Here is a 16,578-nt window from a genome sequence, read left to right on the forward strand (position 1 = left end):
CGCTTTAGTTCCTGGTAACACATCCACAAGCGCTAAATGGTTCCTGTCTGTGTTCGCAACACGGGCCGAAGACCCCGTTAGATTCTGTAAACCAGGCCAGCAATGTAGGGAGAAGGAATAAAAGTAATAGCAACACACTGACAGACCACTAGAGGGCAGTGAGAAACAAAGTTGTAGGGATGTACGATATATTGGTATCAATATCAGTATTGGCCGATATTTACTCATTAGGTTCCGGCCATTTTTAGAGCATCCTTAACGATCTTTTAAGACCCAAATAATCTTGTTTTCCCTGACTATGTCAACACCAAAACTACCTAAGAAGAGTGGACTCTCTTCTTTTATGTCTCTCTTCCTGTTTTTGATCAAAAAAACAAACAAAACATAATTTTTTGATCGCATTCATCTCAGGCGCTCCATCCTCTGATCCACTCCATGGTCGTCTATTCTCACAATGGCGCCGCTCTTTCTCTCTGAACTACCTTGACACATCATCTGTGCCAATATTGATATCGGTAAATAATGGTATCGGCCAAAATTTTCATATCAGCTAGAATGCCTGGTTCAAAGACCCCAAAACAGCTTCTCTGTACCTCTTTACCCTCTTAAGCAAGAAGATAGAAGAGATCAGCTGATGTTTTTGCTTAAGCCCCCAATACACCAGATACGTCACCTTGTTTAGTCCGACAAGCTGCATGACTGACAGACAGCTGGAGTCACAGACCGAGGAGTTCCCACGCTTCCCACTCCATTGATAAGTCTTTCTTCATTCACGTTGGGCTGTAAAACCTCAAACCTGTTGACTCCTGTCCGTTTATCATCGTAGTCAAGTTAAATCCGAACTGATTTTGACTATAGACTGCAAAAAGTAGATGTCATCTTGCTTGGATCGAAGCAAGGTCGACACAAAAAACTGCTCCCCCTGGTCGCTGGCTGCAGTATAGGTCAAAAAATCCATCTCCCCAGTCATTCCAGATGGGCTGTGGTCAAACTTTAAAAAATTAATACACCTGGTAGAAATGTTTCTCACGTCCGATTGTTGTGGTAATTTGAATATATCATTTGGCTGCCTTGTTTTCAAGTCCTCTTTTTTCTGAAAAGTTTCGTTTTCATTAGTTATAAGAGGTTAAAAACGAGGTTTTACGTCACACATTTAACGATGATTGACAGCTGCTGTTCTTGTGTATTTTTTGGGGGGATTGTAAAATATGTCGGGAGGTAGAGTCAAGAAGTGATTAGACTTGTGAAAGAAAAAAATATTCACTTAGATTTTCCCAGAATCCCTCACAGTCTCTACTGCACAGACTCTGGCTACCAATGGCTGCGCCTTTGACGGGGGAATTTTGGCTTCAAAACCGTACAATGGTAAATGGCGGGGCCACGCTGCCCACTCTATATACAGTCTATGGTTATATGAGACGGACTGCAGACGGATCTGGTGTATTTCAGCCATTAAAAAGTGACACCCTTGATTGAGGGCTCTGTTTGTGATGTACCCTTCTCAAACAGCTTTAGATCATCATTAAATACTAAGATTATGACACAAAACAAAACTAGGATGCATCCGGAGGACTCCACTGACACGTTCAGCTGAAGTCTCCAGTTTCCAGGGTCACTCTTTAAACCAGAACACCAGGAGCTGACAGAGACACATTCACACTATCAGACTCAAAGAAGACCATTGTTAAGGAGTTATTAGACCAAGTCCATCACAGCTGGGGGTCAGCTTATCGTGGACAGAGGGAGGGGAGAGGAAATAAAAACACTGTGGCTGCTCCACCAATCAGAAACATTCAGCTAGCAGGCCCCAGGATGTACTACTTTCAGGGGTAAATTAGAGCTTAATTCCCTCGTTGAAGAGCATTTTTGGTGATGTCTACCTGAGAGGATGCTGTAAGTCAACTAAAATTACTGACATGCCAGAAATTCATCCAACCCGTCAGGAGCAGATGTTCACGACTGGCTCTGCTCCCTGAACACTTCACAACAAACCCTCTACGATCCGGCAGAAATTTGGCAGGAGTCGCGCATCTCTAAATCAGGTCAGATTCAATCCAATTTGCCTGGCTTCAAAAGACGCCATCAAGCCTGTAGCTAACACATCACGGTGTCGGTATCATCCCTAAACACAGACTCCTCTCACAATCACAATCTGCGCTCCTCCAGCCTCTGACAGCAGTGAAGGCGAGCTGCCTCGTATCCAAACGTCAACCAGTAAATCTGTCTTCATTACCGCACAGCAGCTACTGGTACAGTTTGGGGTTTGATATGCTGCAGGCAATAAGAAATCCATCTCAGGGCTTATTAGATGATGGCTGATTGCAGTGAACACAAACCAGATTGTGCTGCCATCCAAAGCTCAACTCCTCATTCATCATGAGTCGGACGTAAACAAGACATGAACATTTAAAGAAGCCTTCTTAGATTAACCACCGCTGATTTGACAATCACTGAAAGATGCTGAAAGATTTCAAACAGCATATTTTCTCTGGTCATTTAGGTCATTGTTTGTGTTTTTCTGGGATGAAGACTCCATTTCCCATGAGCACTACCACCCACTGTGGTTCTTGTCAAGTCCTGCATTTGTTTTGGAGAGCAGATTTTCTTTTTATCACTTCCTTTCTTTCTTTGAGACAATTTTTTGCGGGATGCAAAGCAACAAGGTATTTTGAAGTTATGTAGGGCTATTATTTGAAATGTAAACAACAAGATGTTGTTTCTTTTAGATAAAGAACAGATCTTGCTTCTCACTGCTGAACTTTGCCACACTAAATAATGTTGTCCAAGAGACTTTTGGTCCATATGGCACTGATAATCCCATTTAAACCAAGGTTTTACGGGGCTGTGAGGAGTCTGAAAGTGACCCTGAAAAAGTCTCCCTTCCAGATATATGCCTGATCATAAACCACACTTTTATTTTATTTTATTTTGAAATGCTACTTCTTAGCTTCTTCGTGGCTTTTTGATTGAGTTGAGCAGGACCGTCCTGATATACGGCACATCTACAGGCCTTTGCACACACGTCTGTTTTTTCTGATGTGTTTTTTTGATCTGTAATGCGAAAAAATACATATACCAGTGTTCTCTCAATGGCCAGCAGAGCTAGACTGCTTAAACGGCCTTGGCCCATCGTGTTACAGGTGTAAGACTTGAGCCGCTTTAAACAGGAGAAGCTCCTCTCTACAGAAGATGCTCTGGTGGAGAGTTATATTTCAAGATTGCTGACTGGCTCATTTCACTGTCAATCAAAAAGGGATTCAGCCTCAGACAGATCATCCAATCATCATGCAGAAGCCCAGCGTCCAGGCCAGCCCACTGCCTCATAGACCCCCAGAGACGCTGAGCGTCCGATGGGTGGGACAAAGCCCAGCGTTTATCCAATGACTGTCCAGTTTCCACAGTGGAACAACCCACTCTACGCTTCCCCGCTGAAGTCAGAAGACGCTCAGCGTCCGACTGTGTTAAAGCTCTGAGACGCTGTGGGGATGAATGAGAAGGAGGTGGAGCCAGTTACCTGTGATAGGAGCTGATTCTGAACAAAAGATGAAGGAATTCTTGTGCATATTTTGTCAATGAAATGTTCACACAGCAGAACATATCACCATTTTTTGGGGGACATTTTGGGGGCAAGCTGAGCTTCCCTTGCAGTCTTAGAGCAATCACCACTGATACAGCCACTAGGAATGGGACGATATGCTATTCTCGGGGATTCGATTCTTTTTCGATTTTGGGGTGCTGATTCAATTTAAATTGCAAGTCATCAATATTTACAATTTATTTTTGCCATTTTTAGTTTGCTTTTTTATCACCAGACCATGTGAAAAAGGTAAATGATGATAACGTCTACAGACTACATCAGAAGCCATATTTTCCCACAAAATGCACATTGCATGAGTCAGAGAGAAACATTTTGCCATCTGGTGGAGAAAAGTGGGAACTTTTTTTCAATCCAGTTTAATAACAAAGACTGAAATGAAGAATTTGAAGTTGAAAAAATTTTTTTTGGACAAAGAAATCCTGATTTTGATATTGTCAAACTAAAAATCCTGATATATTGATTTTTTATTGTTTCTCCCACCCCTAATGGCTGTTCAAAACAAACTTACGTTTGCTTGTTTTCATACAAGTGACACATGAGACTCCGAGCCAGAGGGTGGTGAGGGAGTCCAATTAAAACAGATCCTCCTCACAGCATCTTCAAGAACATGACAATACATAAACGCGAGACTATTTCAAGAGCACTTAAAATTCCTTACTGTGCTTTTAAAGTCAGTTACTTAACTGTCTTTCTGCATTATAACAGCAACTTTACAGCAGGAAATGCTTTGCAAAGGTCTTTATGGTTAAAGATTTCTAAATGAATCCTCACTGCTGACAGAGATTTATAAATATTTCAGAGGAAGGAAAGCAGGCATGATATCAATATTAAAACAGAAGTTTTGCTGGGTTATCTTCCTGAAATTTTGCTCCTGTCTCTGGGTCTGTCACAGCTTCTGCATTTTACATGCACCTGCAGAAGTTGCATGAGCCAAAAAAGCAACGAGTGTGACATCAGTCCCTTACAAAAAATATATTGATCAGAGGGCTGTGTGCTGTAAATCTTGAGGCGTCGTAAGAGACTGACTGCAGCAGCAGCAGCAGCAGCAGCATATTGGCTGTGCAGTGGTCTCTGAAACGCCGCCAAACAAGCACAACCTTTCCATTTCCAGCCAAACCAACCTCACGTAACCTGTCGATAAGAGCGCCAGCGTGAGCTCGAATGGCAGCTTTTCTGCATTTCTCAAGTTCTTCTGGGAAAAATGAAGCGTTTCGTCTCGCTCTGTTTCAGCCCTTCTCACCCAAACCACAACCTGATTTGTCTACCAAATGCTAGCAGAGCCACCTGACAGGTGGACGTCTGCATGCACAGTCTGCTAAGTGGTGCAGGCATATGTCATGTTTGCATGTGAACATGAGGGTTTGTCAACACAACCCCTTGTGGTTTGCATTTTTATTACACCGTTCCACAGCAGAGGAAGACTATAATAGGATTTTAAGCACCCAATAGGAACACCAGGATTCATAAAATTGTAATGGGAATGCAGCACCCAGTGAATTATGTAATCACTGAGTACTGCAGCCATTAAGTGAATCCCAGTGAAGCTGAGAAACATGATTGAAGCGTTTGCAATCACTCAATCTGTCATGAAAGTGAGTCCCAAAGAGAAGCTTGTGCATACAATTAACCCCTGTGGAGAAACAGCCTGCTAATGTCACAGTGAGAGGCTTTAATGGGGATTAAATACGGTAGCAGTGCAACTTTTGCCTCAGGATGATAATAATCCAAGTTACAGGAGGACTTTATGCACCATGCGCGCACAGCATCATGTTAACGCGGATGCTGCGCGCGTGTGTGCGAGCGAGCATGCGACTTTGCGGCAGCTACCTTTGGCCGGCATCGCTCCCGAAAGAGCCCATGGTCCGAAGAGGGTTGGAGGGGTTGACCCAGGTGGGCTCTGGGGTTTTCTGCACATCGGTCTTGACGTCGGGGTCGATCTCCGAGGGAGAGGGCGTCAGCTTTGCGCCTGCCATGCCTGCCTCTCCGCCTCCCGGGCGCGCTGCCTCCAGCAGAGAGCGGCCGATGCGTTTCCTCCTCCTCCTCCTCTTACTCCTTCTCTTCTTCCTTCTCCTGCAGCTCACAGACCGGACTCAGTCAGCGACCACCGCCGCCGGAAAACCGCATCCCGGACTCTACTGGTGCTGCAGGAGGGAGGAGGCAGAGCGTCTCCCTGCCTGCCGCATGACGCGCTGCTCAGACACACTGAGGCTCATCGGGCGCTGCTTTTCCATCCCCGGTGGAGAAGTGAGCTCCCAGTGCGTCCACGAGATTCACGCGTCGTCACGATGAAACGTCAACGAGTCGGCCAACCCCACGGGCTCCCCAACGGCTTACATAACCCAGACGGTCTCGGGCATCGATCAGTGAGTCCCCCTGATCAGGCCGACGTGCCAAACAGTGATCCTCTGCTATCACCTGGAGTCTTCTTCAACTGCTCACTCTCCATAGATCTGCATCACTCAGATCCTCTCCTCTATTGTTTTCCACTGACACGACTCTCCACAATGATATGATGCTGCAGGCAAATGAGCAGGTGGCCAAACACTCCATGTAATCACAGAGCTGGTTTGTATGCTGATACTACAAACCCACACAAGTGACACCTGGAGCACAGGCTCCATGAGGTGTGTCAGGTGATTTCAGCAGGTCAGACAGTTAAAGCTCCTCTCAGTCATTTTTAGCCATTAACAAAATAAAAAAGAGCTTTTTTTTCTCTGGGTATTGTTTAATGTCTGAGATAACTCCCAGAGTGTGAATGTTGTATGTAACATGGAAGAAGTGATGTCACTTGGTGGCCAAGTGAACGCAGTCACCTTGTTGGAAATGCTGACTCAGCGTAACTGTCAGTCCACTTAAAAACAGGGGAGCTAAGACGGATCTCCAACAGCTGCATCAGGTCTGACTATGAGACAAATCAACACTGCTCCTGACTTTACAAACCTAACCATGAGTCTTGAGCCAAACCTACTAAAAAAATTAACCCATATTCCTTAAAGTCCCTATGAGGAGTTTCTAAGGAATCTTGATAAAGTCTCCCTTCTAGATATATGCCTGAACATAATTCACACTTGAAAACGAGATTATCGGCACCAATATGGGTTGTTATTATTAAAGGCTATTTCTTAGGACCTAGTTCATTTACAGCTCTATGAAAACACCACAGCAGCTGATAAAGTTTAATGTGAGAAGAGACATCTGTGTTTTTCTCTGCTGAAAATCATTTCTGTGATTAATTTTGAAGTGATGGTGGAAACTGGAGCCTAACTGTCAGACAGAAAAAGAACAGAAGAGCAGAAAAAAGATAAAAAGGAGAGAAGAAGAGCACAAGCTAAAGGCTAAAACACAAGCTAATGGCTAAAACGTGGGTTAAAGGCTAAAAAACAGGCTGAAGGCTTAAGGCTAAAACACAAGTTTAAGGCTAAAAAAACAGGCTAAAGGCTAAAAAAAATAGGCTAAAGGCTCACACACAAGCGAAAGGCAAAGACATGTGCTAAAGGCTTAACCATAGGCTAAAGGCTAAAACATTGGAAAAAACTAAACACATGCTAAAGGCTGGAACACAGACAAAAGGCTTGAACACAAGCTATAGGCTAAAAAAGACTAAAGGCAACAAAATAGACCAAAGGCTCAAACAAAAGCTAAAGGCTAAACCTTGGGCTTAAGGCTAAAACACAAGCTAAAGGAAAAAAAAATGAAAAGAAAAAAAAAACAGGCTAAAGGCTTAAACATGAGCTAAAGGCTAAAACATGAGTTTAAGGCTATTACATGGGCTAGAGACTAAAACACAAGCTTAAAGCTAAAAAACAGACTAAAGGCTAAAAAAAAAAGACTAAAGGCTGAAACAAAAGCTTAAAGCAAAACCATGGGCTAAAGGCAAAAAAAAAACAAAACAAAACAAAACAAAAAAAAAAAAACAGGCTGAAAGCTTAAACATAAGCTTAAGGCTGAAAAACAGGCTAAAGGCTTAAACATTGGCTTAAGGCTAAACCATGGGCTGAAGGCTTAAACACAAGCTAAAGGCCAAGACATGTGCTAAAAGCTTAACCATGGGCTAAAGGCTTAACCATCGCTAAAGGCTAAAGCATTGGAAAAAGCTAAAACACAAGCTAAAGGCTAGAACACAGACTAAAGGCTTAAACACAAGCTTAAGGCTAAAAAACAGACAAAAGGCAAAAAAACAACAACAAAAAAAAAACAAAAAAAAAAAAAAACAGACTAAAGGCTCAAACAAAAGCTAAAGGCTAAATCTTGGCTTAAGGCTATAACACAAGCCAAAGGCAAGAAAAAAAAAAAAACAGGCTAAAGGCTTAAATATTGGCTTAAGGCTAAAACATGGAATGAAGGCTAAAACAAAAGCTAAGATTAATCAACAGGCTTGGCAAAAACATACATGCAATAATATTAAAAATAAAAAATCTCAGTTTTGAGTTTGTTTTTTTTTATTATATTTTTTTTCTTAGTGTTTCTTTTCATCTATTGCTGAATTTTTCAATCTTTTTCATTTGGAACACTAGGACCGCATTGCATGGATGAAAAGTTCTTTGAATTGGACGATCCCCAGGGGGCGCCAAAATCAACAAGCTTTGATTCTCATTTTAGTGACGTGCAAAAGACCTACTGTCATTACTATCGACTATTAAACCTTATGACCTCAGAGTGAATGAAAACACGAGATTTGCTGATGCTGAAAACCAGAGACAGGCATTTGAACAAGTTATCAATCACATTCAGCGTGTGAAGAAGTATCTGACAGATTTGTCTGACAGCGTGATCAATCTGAGGCCTGTGGGCATCACGAACCCAACACTATGTCCTCCTCAGATTTTACATTTTAGAGGAGAGCCACATTCTTGTTCCACAGATTCATCGAGGCAGAAATCTGGATTAAATTTTCATTAGCATGAAATGAGAAGGCAAAACCAGAGAGACGGCCGAGAATCAAACTAAGGGAAACACTTCTGTTCAGTTCATTGAACGCAGATTAATAAAGACGATGATGCGGCTTCAACACATACAGCAAATACGCTCACAATCAACCCTCAGAGTTGGTTTAGTCTGTTCATTACCCACAGCTGGGAGAAAGTGGATCATCATAATAATAGGAGGGAACATGACACAGATTGGGCCTCCTCCTCCCTTCTGTGGGGTGATACAGTTACTGAGCTGCATCTCAAAATCCTCTGAGCCTCCCTGTGGCTGCTTCTATTATAAAGATGCTAAAGACACATCCCTAAAGTCTGGATTGACGCTAATGTATGAGAATAAAACATCTGATGTGAACAAATAATGCTTTATCACTACATGTTTACATTTTAAAGCCTGGGAAATGAAACTTAAAGAGGGGGTATTATTGCTTTTTTAGCCTTCTGTCCCGCTGGTGACCCTGTAGTATCTGCAAGATTTATAGTAAATATAAATTTCTATTTTCCGCTCCCTGGTGTTTCAGAAAAACTTATTTTAGCTGCCTCCTGAATCTCTTGATTTAGCTGCTTTCTCTTTAACCCCTTCATCTCCAGATGTGCTGTCACCAACACATTTGCACTTTGAATGACTGTTATTCCTAAATGGTTTGCACAACCAGGAAACTTCCTCCAGCTTGTGAATGCTAAGTTGTTGCTCTTTCAGCCAACATGCGTTTGCTACGGTAATTTCATTCAAGCATTTAAGCAAGCATGTGACTAGCTACAGAGTGCGGCGCAGATGGATGAAAGAAACACACAAAGAAAATGAGTTTGTCCAAAACTGCCAAAAAAAAGGAAGATCATAGTATCTTACTCACAGGACCTTTTCTGACCTTTTGATAGTTGAAACAAGCAAAAAAGTCCAGAAAGACATTTTGAGGCTCAAGTTAAAGGGTAAAGGGTCTCAAAACTGCTCCCCCTGGTAGCTGGCTGCAGTATAGGTAAAAAAAAATCCATCTCCCCAGTCATTCCAGATGGGCTGTGGTCAAACTTTAAAAAAATAATACACCTGGTAGAAATATTTCTCATATCCAATTGTTGTGGTGATTTGAAGATATCATTTGGCTGCCTTGTATTCAAGTCCTCTTTTTTCTGAAGAGTTTCGTTTTCATTTGTTTCAAGAGGTTTGCACAATCATGTTTCATTCTTTTCTTTTGCGAATACACAGTTCTTTGACATCCTTTTCAGTGCAATATTTTTAAACTTTTACTTTTTTATTCTATTTCAACTTATTTTTTATTCTTCTCTGTACAAAGCTCCTTATTATCATTATTTTATTTACTTTTTTCTACTACTTAAGCTCTATTTTTTCTATTTTTGTAATATTTAGTGTGTGTTTATAATAGTTGTACAGAGAGATTGTGGTTAACGGGAGTCAAATTCTTATATTCTTGAGATACTTGGTAGATAAAAGGGATTCTGATTCCGTTTCTGAACAAAACAAGGTTTTATGTTAAACCATGATTGACAGCTGCTGTTCTTGTGTATTTTTTTAGGGATTGCAAAATATGTCAGAAGGGAGAGCAAAAAAGTGATTAGACTCTTGAAAGAAAAAAAAAATGTTATTTCTCAGATTCACTTGTAGCCTCTGGATGCACAACTGTTACTAATGGCTGCACCCGTGACGGGGTATTTTGGCTTCAAAACCGTACAATGGTGTCCACTCTATATACAGTCAATGGTTACAGCAGTAATACACCAGATGTGTCTCCGGTCCATTGTGTGTTGACTGTGTGCTTCCTCATCAGTCAAATCCCACCAGCTGTGTGTTCAGTCCGGCTTGTATAGGGACCTCCACCTCCAACGTCTGGTCTAAAAACATGAGGCAATGTGGAAGTGCTAAAATCTAATGTTTTTCTAGTGTCCACTTGAGGCTGGCACTAAAAGTAATTATTTCCAGAATGCCTGCATAATGTATCAGGCTGTACATAAAACAAACCATAAGCTGTGTGAGCTCAATCCTATCTTCCTAACCATGCATACTCGTGCCACCAGGAGTAAAAACCTAAGGAAGCTGAAATGTTCCAGCTTTAGTATCACATGCAGAGGGCCACAGATATGGAATGAGCTTGATAATACACTAAAAATGTCACAATCCATCTCCATCTTCAAGAAAAGACTGAAATCACAACTTATGACAATTTATGATTAATTCACTGATTGTACCACTACACATACCAATCTGAATCTCTAAAAAGTTGTTTTCCCAGCAGAAATAAACATAATTACAGCCTTGTACAAAAAACATCTCAGAAGAAGATATTACAGGGTGTCCGCGGGGTCTTAAAAAATACGAAAAGTTGATAAATCAATTGTGGGAAAATTAAGGCCCTTAAAAAGTATAATAAGTAATGTTCTGCGGTATTAAATATTATTGGTATTCAAGCTTTGACTCCAAACGTATCCATGAATATTTATTTTCCTCCTCACGTCTGTTACAAACTAACCTGAGACCCCAGACAGACAGTTGGCCACAGAAATAGTCCATCTGGTTTGAAAATGGTTTTAAGGTCTGAACCTTCAAAAATAACCACACCTGCTGTTTGGACGATCATTCTGCTTGTCACACTCATCACAGACCAATGTGAGGATCTAGGAAAAGCTTTATCATCTCAAATATATTTCACTCTAGATCATAAGAGTTTCTCAAGCCTCCTGAAAAAATTTCTCAGACTTTTGAGGACCTGGGATCTTGGATTCTTATGATTTAGAGAAAGCTTTCCTTGATCTCAGTTGTTTTGGAACAAATTTTCTTTGTTCAAATCACTTTTTTACTGGATACAACGGGATGAGATAAGGTATTTATCAATACAGTTACGTAGCGCTGTTGTTTGAGACGTGACAACAAGCAAAGTTGGGATTTTGTGACGCACAGGCTAAACGTAGCGTTAGCAGCCCAACATATCCGTAGGCTAATGTGACAACAAACTCAGTTCGCACAGTAGTTTATTGGCCGTCCGTATGTAACGCTGATGGAAAGCAAATAACACAATCTCAAGCACATGTCCTAAATTTTGACAATGACGAAACAAAATTCTTGTTATCCTTGAATAACTGCTGCTACTTTGGGAATGGGAATGTCAATTAACTTGCCTTTAGTTTCTTTTATTTTTTCAAGCTTTATTCCTTCTCAGCTTACCTAATTTATGTCAAAATGCAAACTACAACTGTCAAAGATAGGTTGCCAACAACAACTCAAAGTCGGGATAAGGTCTTAAGACTTTTTGAAAGATTTTTAAAAAGTCTTAAAAAGGTATTGAATTTAACCTCAGGATTTCAGCATACACCCTGTATTAAGATCACAAGCTCACCCAATCAGAGGCAGAGACGGGCGCACTATAGTGGTGAGACTTGAAGCTCTTATTTACACTTTTATTTCCAATATGGCTTCACCAGCCGATTTACTTCAAAATGCTGTTTCAGAAACAGATGAGTGATGTCATGGAGACTACGTTCCTCTGTTCCCATCCCAATCATGATCCTCTCCTGGTTCATATTGGGCTGTAAAACCTCAAACCTGTTGACTCCTGGTCTGACTCCACTCATTTTGTCTTTTTTTGTTATAGTGAAGTTGAATATGATCTGGTTTTAAACTGTTTTATTTTGAAAGTCACTGGGTGTTTTAAGGTGGTTTCCATGCACAACTTCCTGTCCTGTTTAACCTGCTCTTTTGTAAACTGACAGGTCACAGCTCTGTGATCCTGATGGAGTGGAGCAGAGCTGGACCAGAGATGCATCTGGTGAATTTTAGCCGTTACACAGCAGCAAACCTCATTTGATTTAGCTTTTCAAAACACTAACACCCAGCAGGCTGGTTACACAACAGATAAAGTTTACAAAACCAGAGACCAACATGTTTGTCAGTGAGTACAAATTAAAGCCATTACGCTGAGACTTGAACCCAGCAGCTCTGAGAGAATATCGGTCATCTCCTGTTCGTTATGTACCGGACAATCCAGTTTACTTCTCATGCAGCCAGAACAGCCATCAGTAATGCATTTAGGAAACACATAACACAATCCACAGTCATTGCATATGGCACTCTGAGTACAGCCTTCAGGAAGCACATTCAATTATGTGATGATGGTAACCCTGGGATTACAGCCTGTGGATTTAATACCTGACTGGACGGGAACAGTTTGGGCTGGACTGGGTGCAACCACATCTCTGTAAATCACTGGCAATAACGCAGTGGGCTTCTTCTGTAAGAATTATCATAAGAGGATTTTCCACTCTGCTCATATCCTTAGTGCCAAACAGCATTATCCAGCAGTTTTATGATGATCAATGAATAATGTGTTCTTATTTAATCATATGAAAAAGAAATCTGCTCAGGAAGAGACAGTGTCTGTGCTGTAAGTGCTTGTTGGAGTCTAGTTTGGTTTCAGCAGAGTGCAGTTTTGAAAAAAAAAGAAATGTGAAAAAGTGAATGGAGCAGAGAAGAAAGATGCAGAATATGAAGCAGAGAGAGACAGACAGAGGGGGATGCAGGAGCTCAGGTAGAGAAGCACATATTTGAGCAGAGAGACACTTTGTGGTGAAGCAGAGGACTGCAGAGGCATGAAACACAAGACACAGGCAGTTGGAGCCCTGTGCTGTATATCTAATGACACAGATGGCCGTGTAGCTGCGGGTTTTTTCTTCCTGTGGGGTTCAGCACCCTTGAGAAAGCTACTCAGACTTCTTTTTTTATTTTCATTTTTTAAATTATTTATTGTTTTTATAATTTATCTTTTTAAATTTCTACATTTTTATTTTTTTTTGTATATTTTTAGTTTTTATTATTTTTTAAATTATTGTATTTATTAATTAATTAATTTATTCATTGTATATTTTTTAGTTTTTATTATTTTTTAAATTATTGTATTTATTTATTTATTTATTTATTTATTGTATATTTTTTAGTTTTCATTATTTTTTAAATTATTTTATTTATTTATTTTTATTTATTTATTTATTTGCTCAGACTTCTATGCTTCAGGTAGGTGCTGGTGGTGCAGGGGTCTGCAACCTTTACTCTCATAGGTGTCATTTTTGCCTCAGCTCAGCTGGATTTAAGTCATTCAAGAGCCACAAAATCTACTGAATCTTCACAATTAAGACTATAAAGTGTATAAAATTCTATACAAAGTAAAGTCTAGTGACAAATTATCTAAAAAAGAAGTTGTTCAAATGTATAGAATTGTACATGTGACGTCTTAGTTTTTATTTTTTATATATTTGTGGAAAAAAACTCAAAATTTTGGAAATTGCAAAAAAATTTAAAATAATGCCAAATTTTACAAAAAAAGAGAACAAATTCACACACACAAAAAAAAAATATATATATAAATTAGTTGATAAATTTAGTAAATGTTCAAAAAATTCAGAAAAAAAATTGGCACATGCCTCACCATCAGCAAAAAAAAAAAAAAAAAAAAATCATTCCAAACTTGACCGCAACATCCTATAGGTTGCTCTCCAGCGCCATCTAGGCACACTAAAATGGCCCCAGCGACCAGTAGGAATGTCATACAGAGATCAAACCAACATCCAAATGGTCTCCTCATTGAAACGCAAAAAGTCATACTCTGACACCCCTGATCTATCTCGAACAGGAAGTCAATTTGTCTTTCAAAATAAGATTTCACCACATTTTTACCCTTTCTACAAAAATTATCTCCTCCGAAACCATAAGACATATTGGCTTAAAATTTGCTGAGATGACAGAGTAAACCCTGCTTTACGAAAGTTGTTTGGGATTTTGTTATTTTGGACACGGTTTTTGAATGACGAGCCCTCAAAGAAAAAAAAATGAAATTTCAAAAAATTAGCAAAACTATCAATTTTGAACTGTAAAAAGTTTTCAAAGAGAAAATTAAATTCAATAACTTTGGAAAAACTTCATTTTTTGTTGTTTGCTAATGTCTTGCCACATATCAAGCATGTACGTAAAGTTGGCAGCTAAATTAATCCATCCACACAAAATTAAAATCTGTATTTTCTTCCAGATTTGTCTTTTTGTAGATTTAGTTTTCTTCCCAGGGCTGTAAAACTTAAGGTTGGCCACAGGTGCATGGAAAGTAAATGTTTTTAATCATCAATACCCTCTGTAAGAAAAATTAAAATTCTTTATTTCAATAATATTTTTTAAAGCTACGAGGAGCCACTACAAAGGAGTCAAAGAGCCACAGGTTGAAAACCCTTGTGGTGGAGTCTGCGAACCAGCAGCAGAAACAAGATAAGCACAAAAAAAGCAGCAAAAACAAATCTCTTCTTATAAACATGTTACTTCCTGCCAGCTCATAAAGCTTTGATCCAACATGAATTATGAACACAGCAGCTATTTAAGAGTAATATTCATCATCCTCAGTTAATTATTATGATCTCATTGCCAGGCGTGTCCTCACAGATTCACTTTGTATCTCAGAGCTGTGGAGATATATCTCAGCTGGATGAGCCAACACAGCGCCTTCACGCTCACACCAGATATTTACATTCATTATAATCAGGTCCAGGCTGGGTTTTTCAGGGGGGAGCAGCAAACTGCAGCGATATAACAAGCAGAAGAAGAACTGCACTGAAGCCTATTAGGAGAGTATCAGGGAAAGCTGGTGAGTTATTCCTCCAAGAAATGCCTGGCACACGCTCACCACTTGAACGTAGTCCAGATCCTGCAAAGATGAGTAACTTCCACTTTCACACAGAGAGATGAAAACGAGAACAGAGGAGAGATATGTGGGGCTTTTTATGCTTTGAGATGAACAAATGTGAAGGAATATGCAGCTAGAAATGTGATTGTAATGATGGGACGACATGTTTTTTCATGAGGGGAAATATGAAGATGTGTCATCAGGAAGAAATTGTGAAATGTGAAATGTTTTGCAGATTTTTTCATCATGAATTCAATGTGGGAGACACATTCTGCTCCTGTAAACAAAGCTGCTGGCAGGTCAATAAATTTCAAAAAGTGACACTGTGCTGCACTCTTTCTTAATTTGTTTTTGACACGTCTTTAGGCGCAGACTTAAAAAAGTAGTTTCTTAGTTCCCTGATTATAGCAAGATGAATTTTGACTATAGGAACTAGGTTAGAGGTTTAGTTCTGGGCTGTGATAGGCTTTGTTTTGTATCAAGAATGTCCTCCAGGCTAACAGGCTAACTGTAGTGTCTATTTCCTTCTATGGTGTCATTTTTGCTGAAAGGCCTTTGTAGTTGTCTGAATGCCCTCTACTGGCGTGGCTGTGTGTTGCAATTACCATTTTTCTCTCCATTTTTCTTCTAATCTCTTACTGGTCAGATTTGTATAACCCACTCAGGTCTTTTGGCCCAGATAATTGATAATCCATGGGAACAATTTAGTTCTGGGGGATGTTTAAGTAGGGCTGAAGGATACGTTGTTATTGTATCTATATCACATTCAAGATATCAATATCACAAAATCAACAGGATAGGTTTTCCCCACACACCCTAAATTTATATTAATGTTGATAAATAACAGTGAGTTCTAATTAATATCCTTTTGTATTGTGATGTTTTTTTATTTTTCTGAAAAATGCTTAGTTTTCACTGAAGCCATAGTCAGCCGTATGGATATCAAGATATATTGCATTTATTCAGCCCTATTTAACAGGAAGTAAAAATTCCTGGACTGTCAGTCTCAGTGTATGGTTAGCAGAGGTGTCAAGTAACTAAGTAAAAATACTTTGTTACCTTACTTAAATAAAAAATTGGGTATCTATACTTTACCTGAATAATTCTTTTTTAGCCGACTTTACACTTCTACTCCTTACATTTTCAGGCAAATATCTGTACTTTCTATTCTGCACATTTTGGATGGATGTATAAACGTAAAACCGAACTTAATGGCATTCTTTCCCCTCTTTAAGTTACTTTTACTTTTATACTTCTACTTAAGTAAAAAGCTTGAGTTGATACTTTAACTTCTACAAAAGTCTTTTCAAACCGCAGTATCTATACTTCTGAATAATGAATGTGAATACTTTGGACATCTTTGATGGTTAAAGGCTTTAATTTCAGT

At 39.7% G+C, this 16,578-nt stretch overlaps 1 protein-coding gene across 20 annotated transcripts in view; it reads right to left on the reverse strand.

Annotated features, from left to right (window-relative positions):
• The window catches only part of kcnt1b (potassium sodium-activated channel subfamily T member 1b), a 146,391-nt gene that overhangs the window by 95,696 nt on the left and 34,117 nt on the right, over positions 1 to 16,578 (reverse strand). For 2 of the 20 annotated variants that reach the window (XM_074670433.1, XM_074670429.1), the window contains exon 1: positions 5,426 to 6,120. The exons of the other annotated variants lie outside the window; for them this stretch is intronic. In XM_074670433.1, coding sequence (XP_074526534.1) covers positions 5,426 to 5,571 — 146 coding nt within the window. In that variant the 5' untranslated portion in view covers positions 5,572 to 6,120. Of the gene's footprint in view, positions 1 to 5,425; positions 6,121 to 16,578 lie in introns of those variants that run through there. 20 annotated transcript variants of the gene reach the window in all.

The sequence above is a fragment of the Halichoeres trimaculatus genome, unplaced genomic scaffold (assembly GCF_033239565.1).
Source record: "Halichoeres trimaculatus isolate MK-OKI-2021-1 unplaced genomic scaffold, fHalTri1.1 fHalTri1_scaffold_5, whole genome shotgun sequence".
Classification (NCBI taxonomy): domain Eukaryota; kingdom Metazoa; phylum Chordata; class Actinopteri; order Labriformes; family Labridae; genus Halichoeres; species Halichoeres trimaculatus.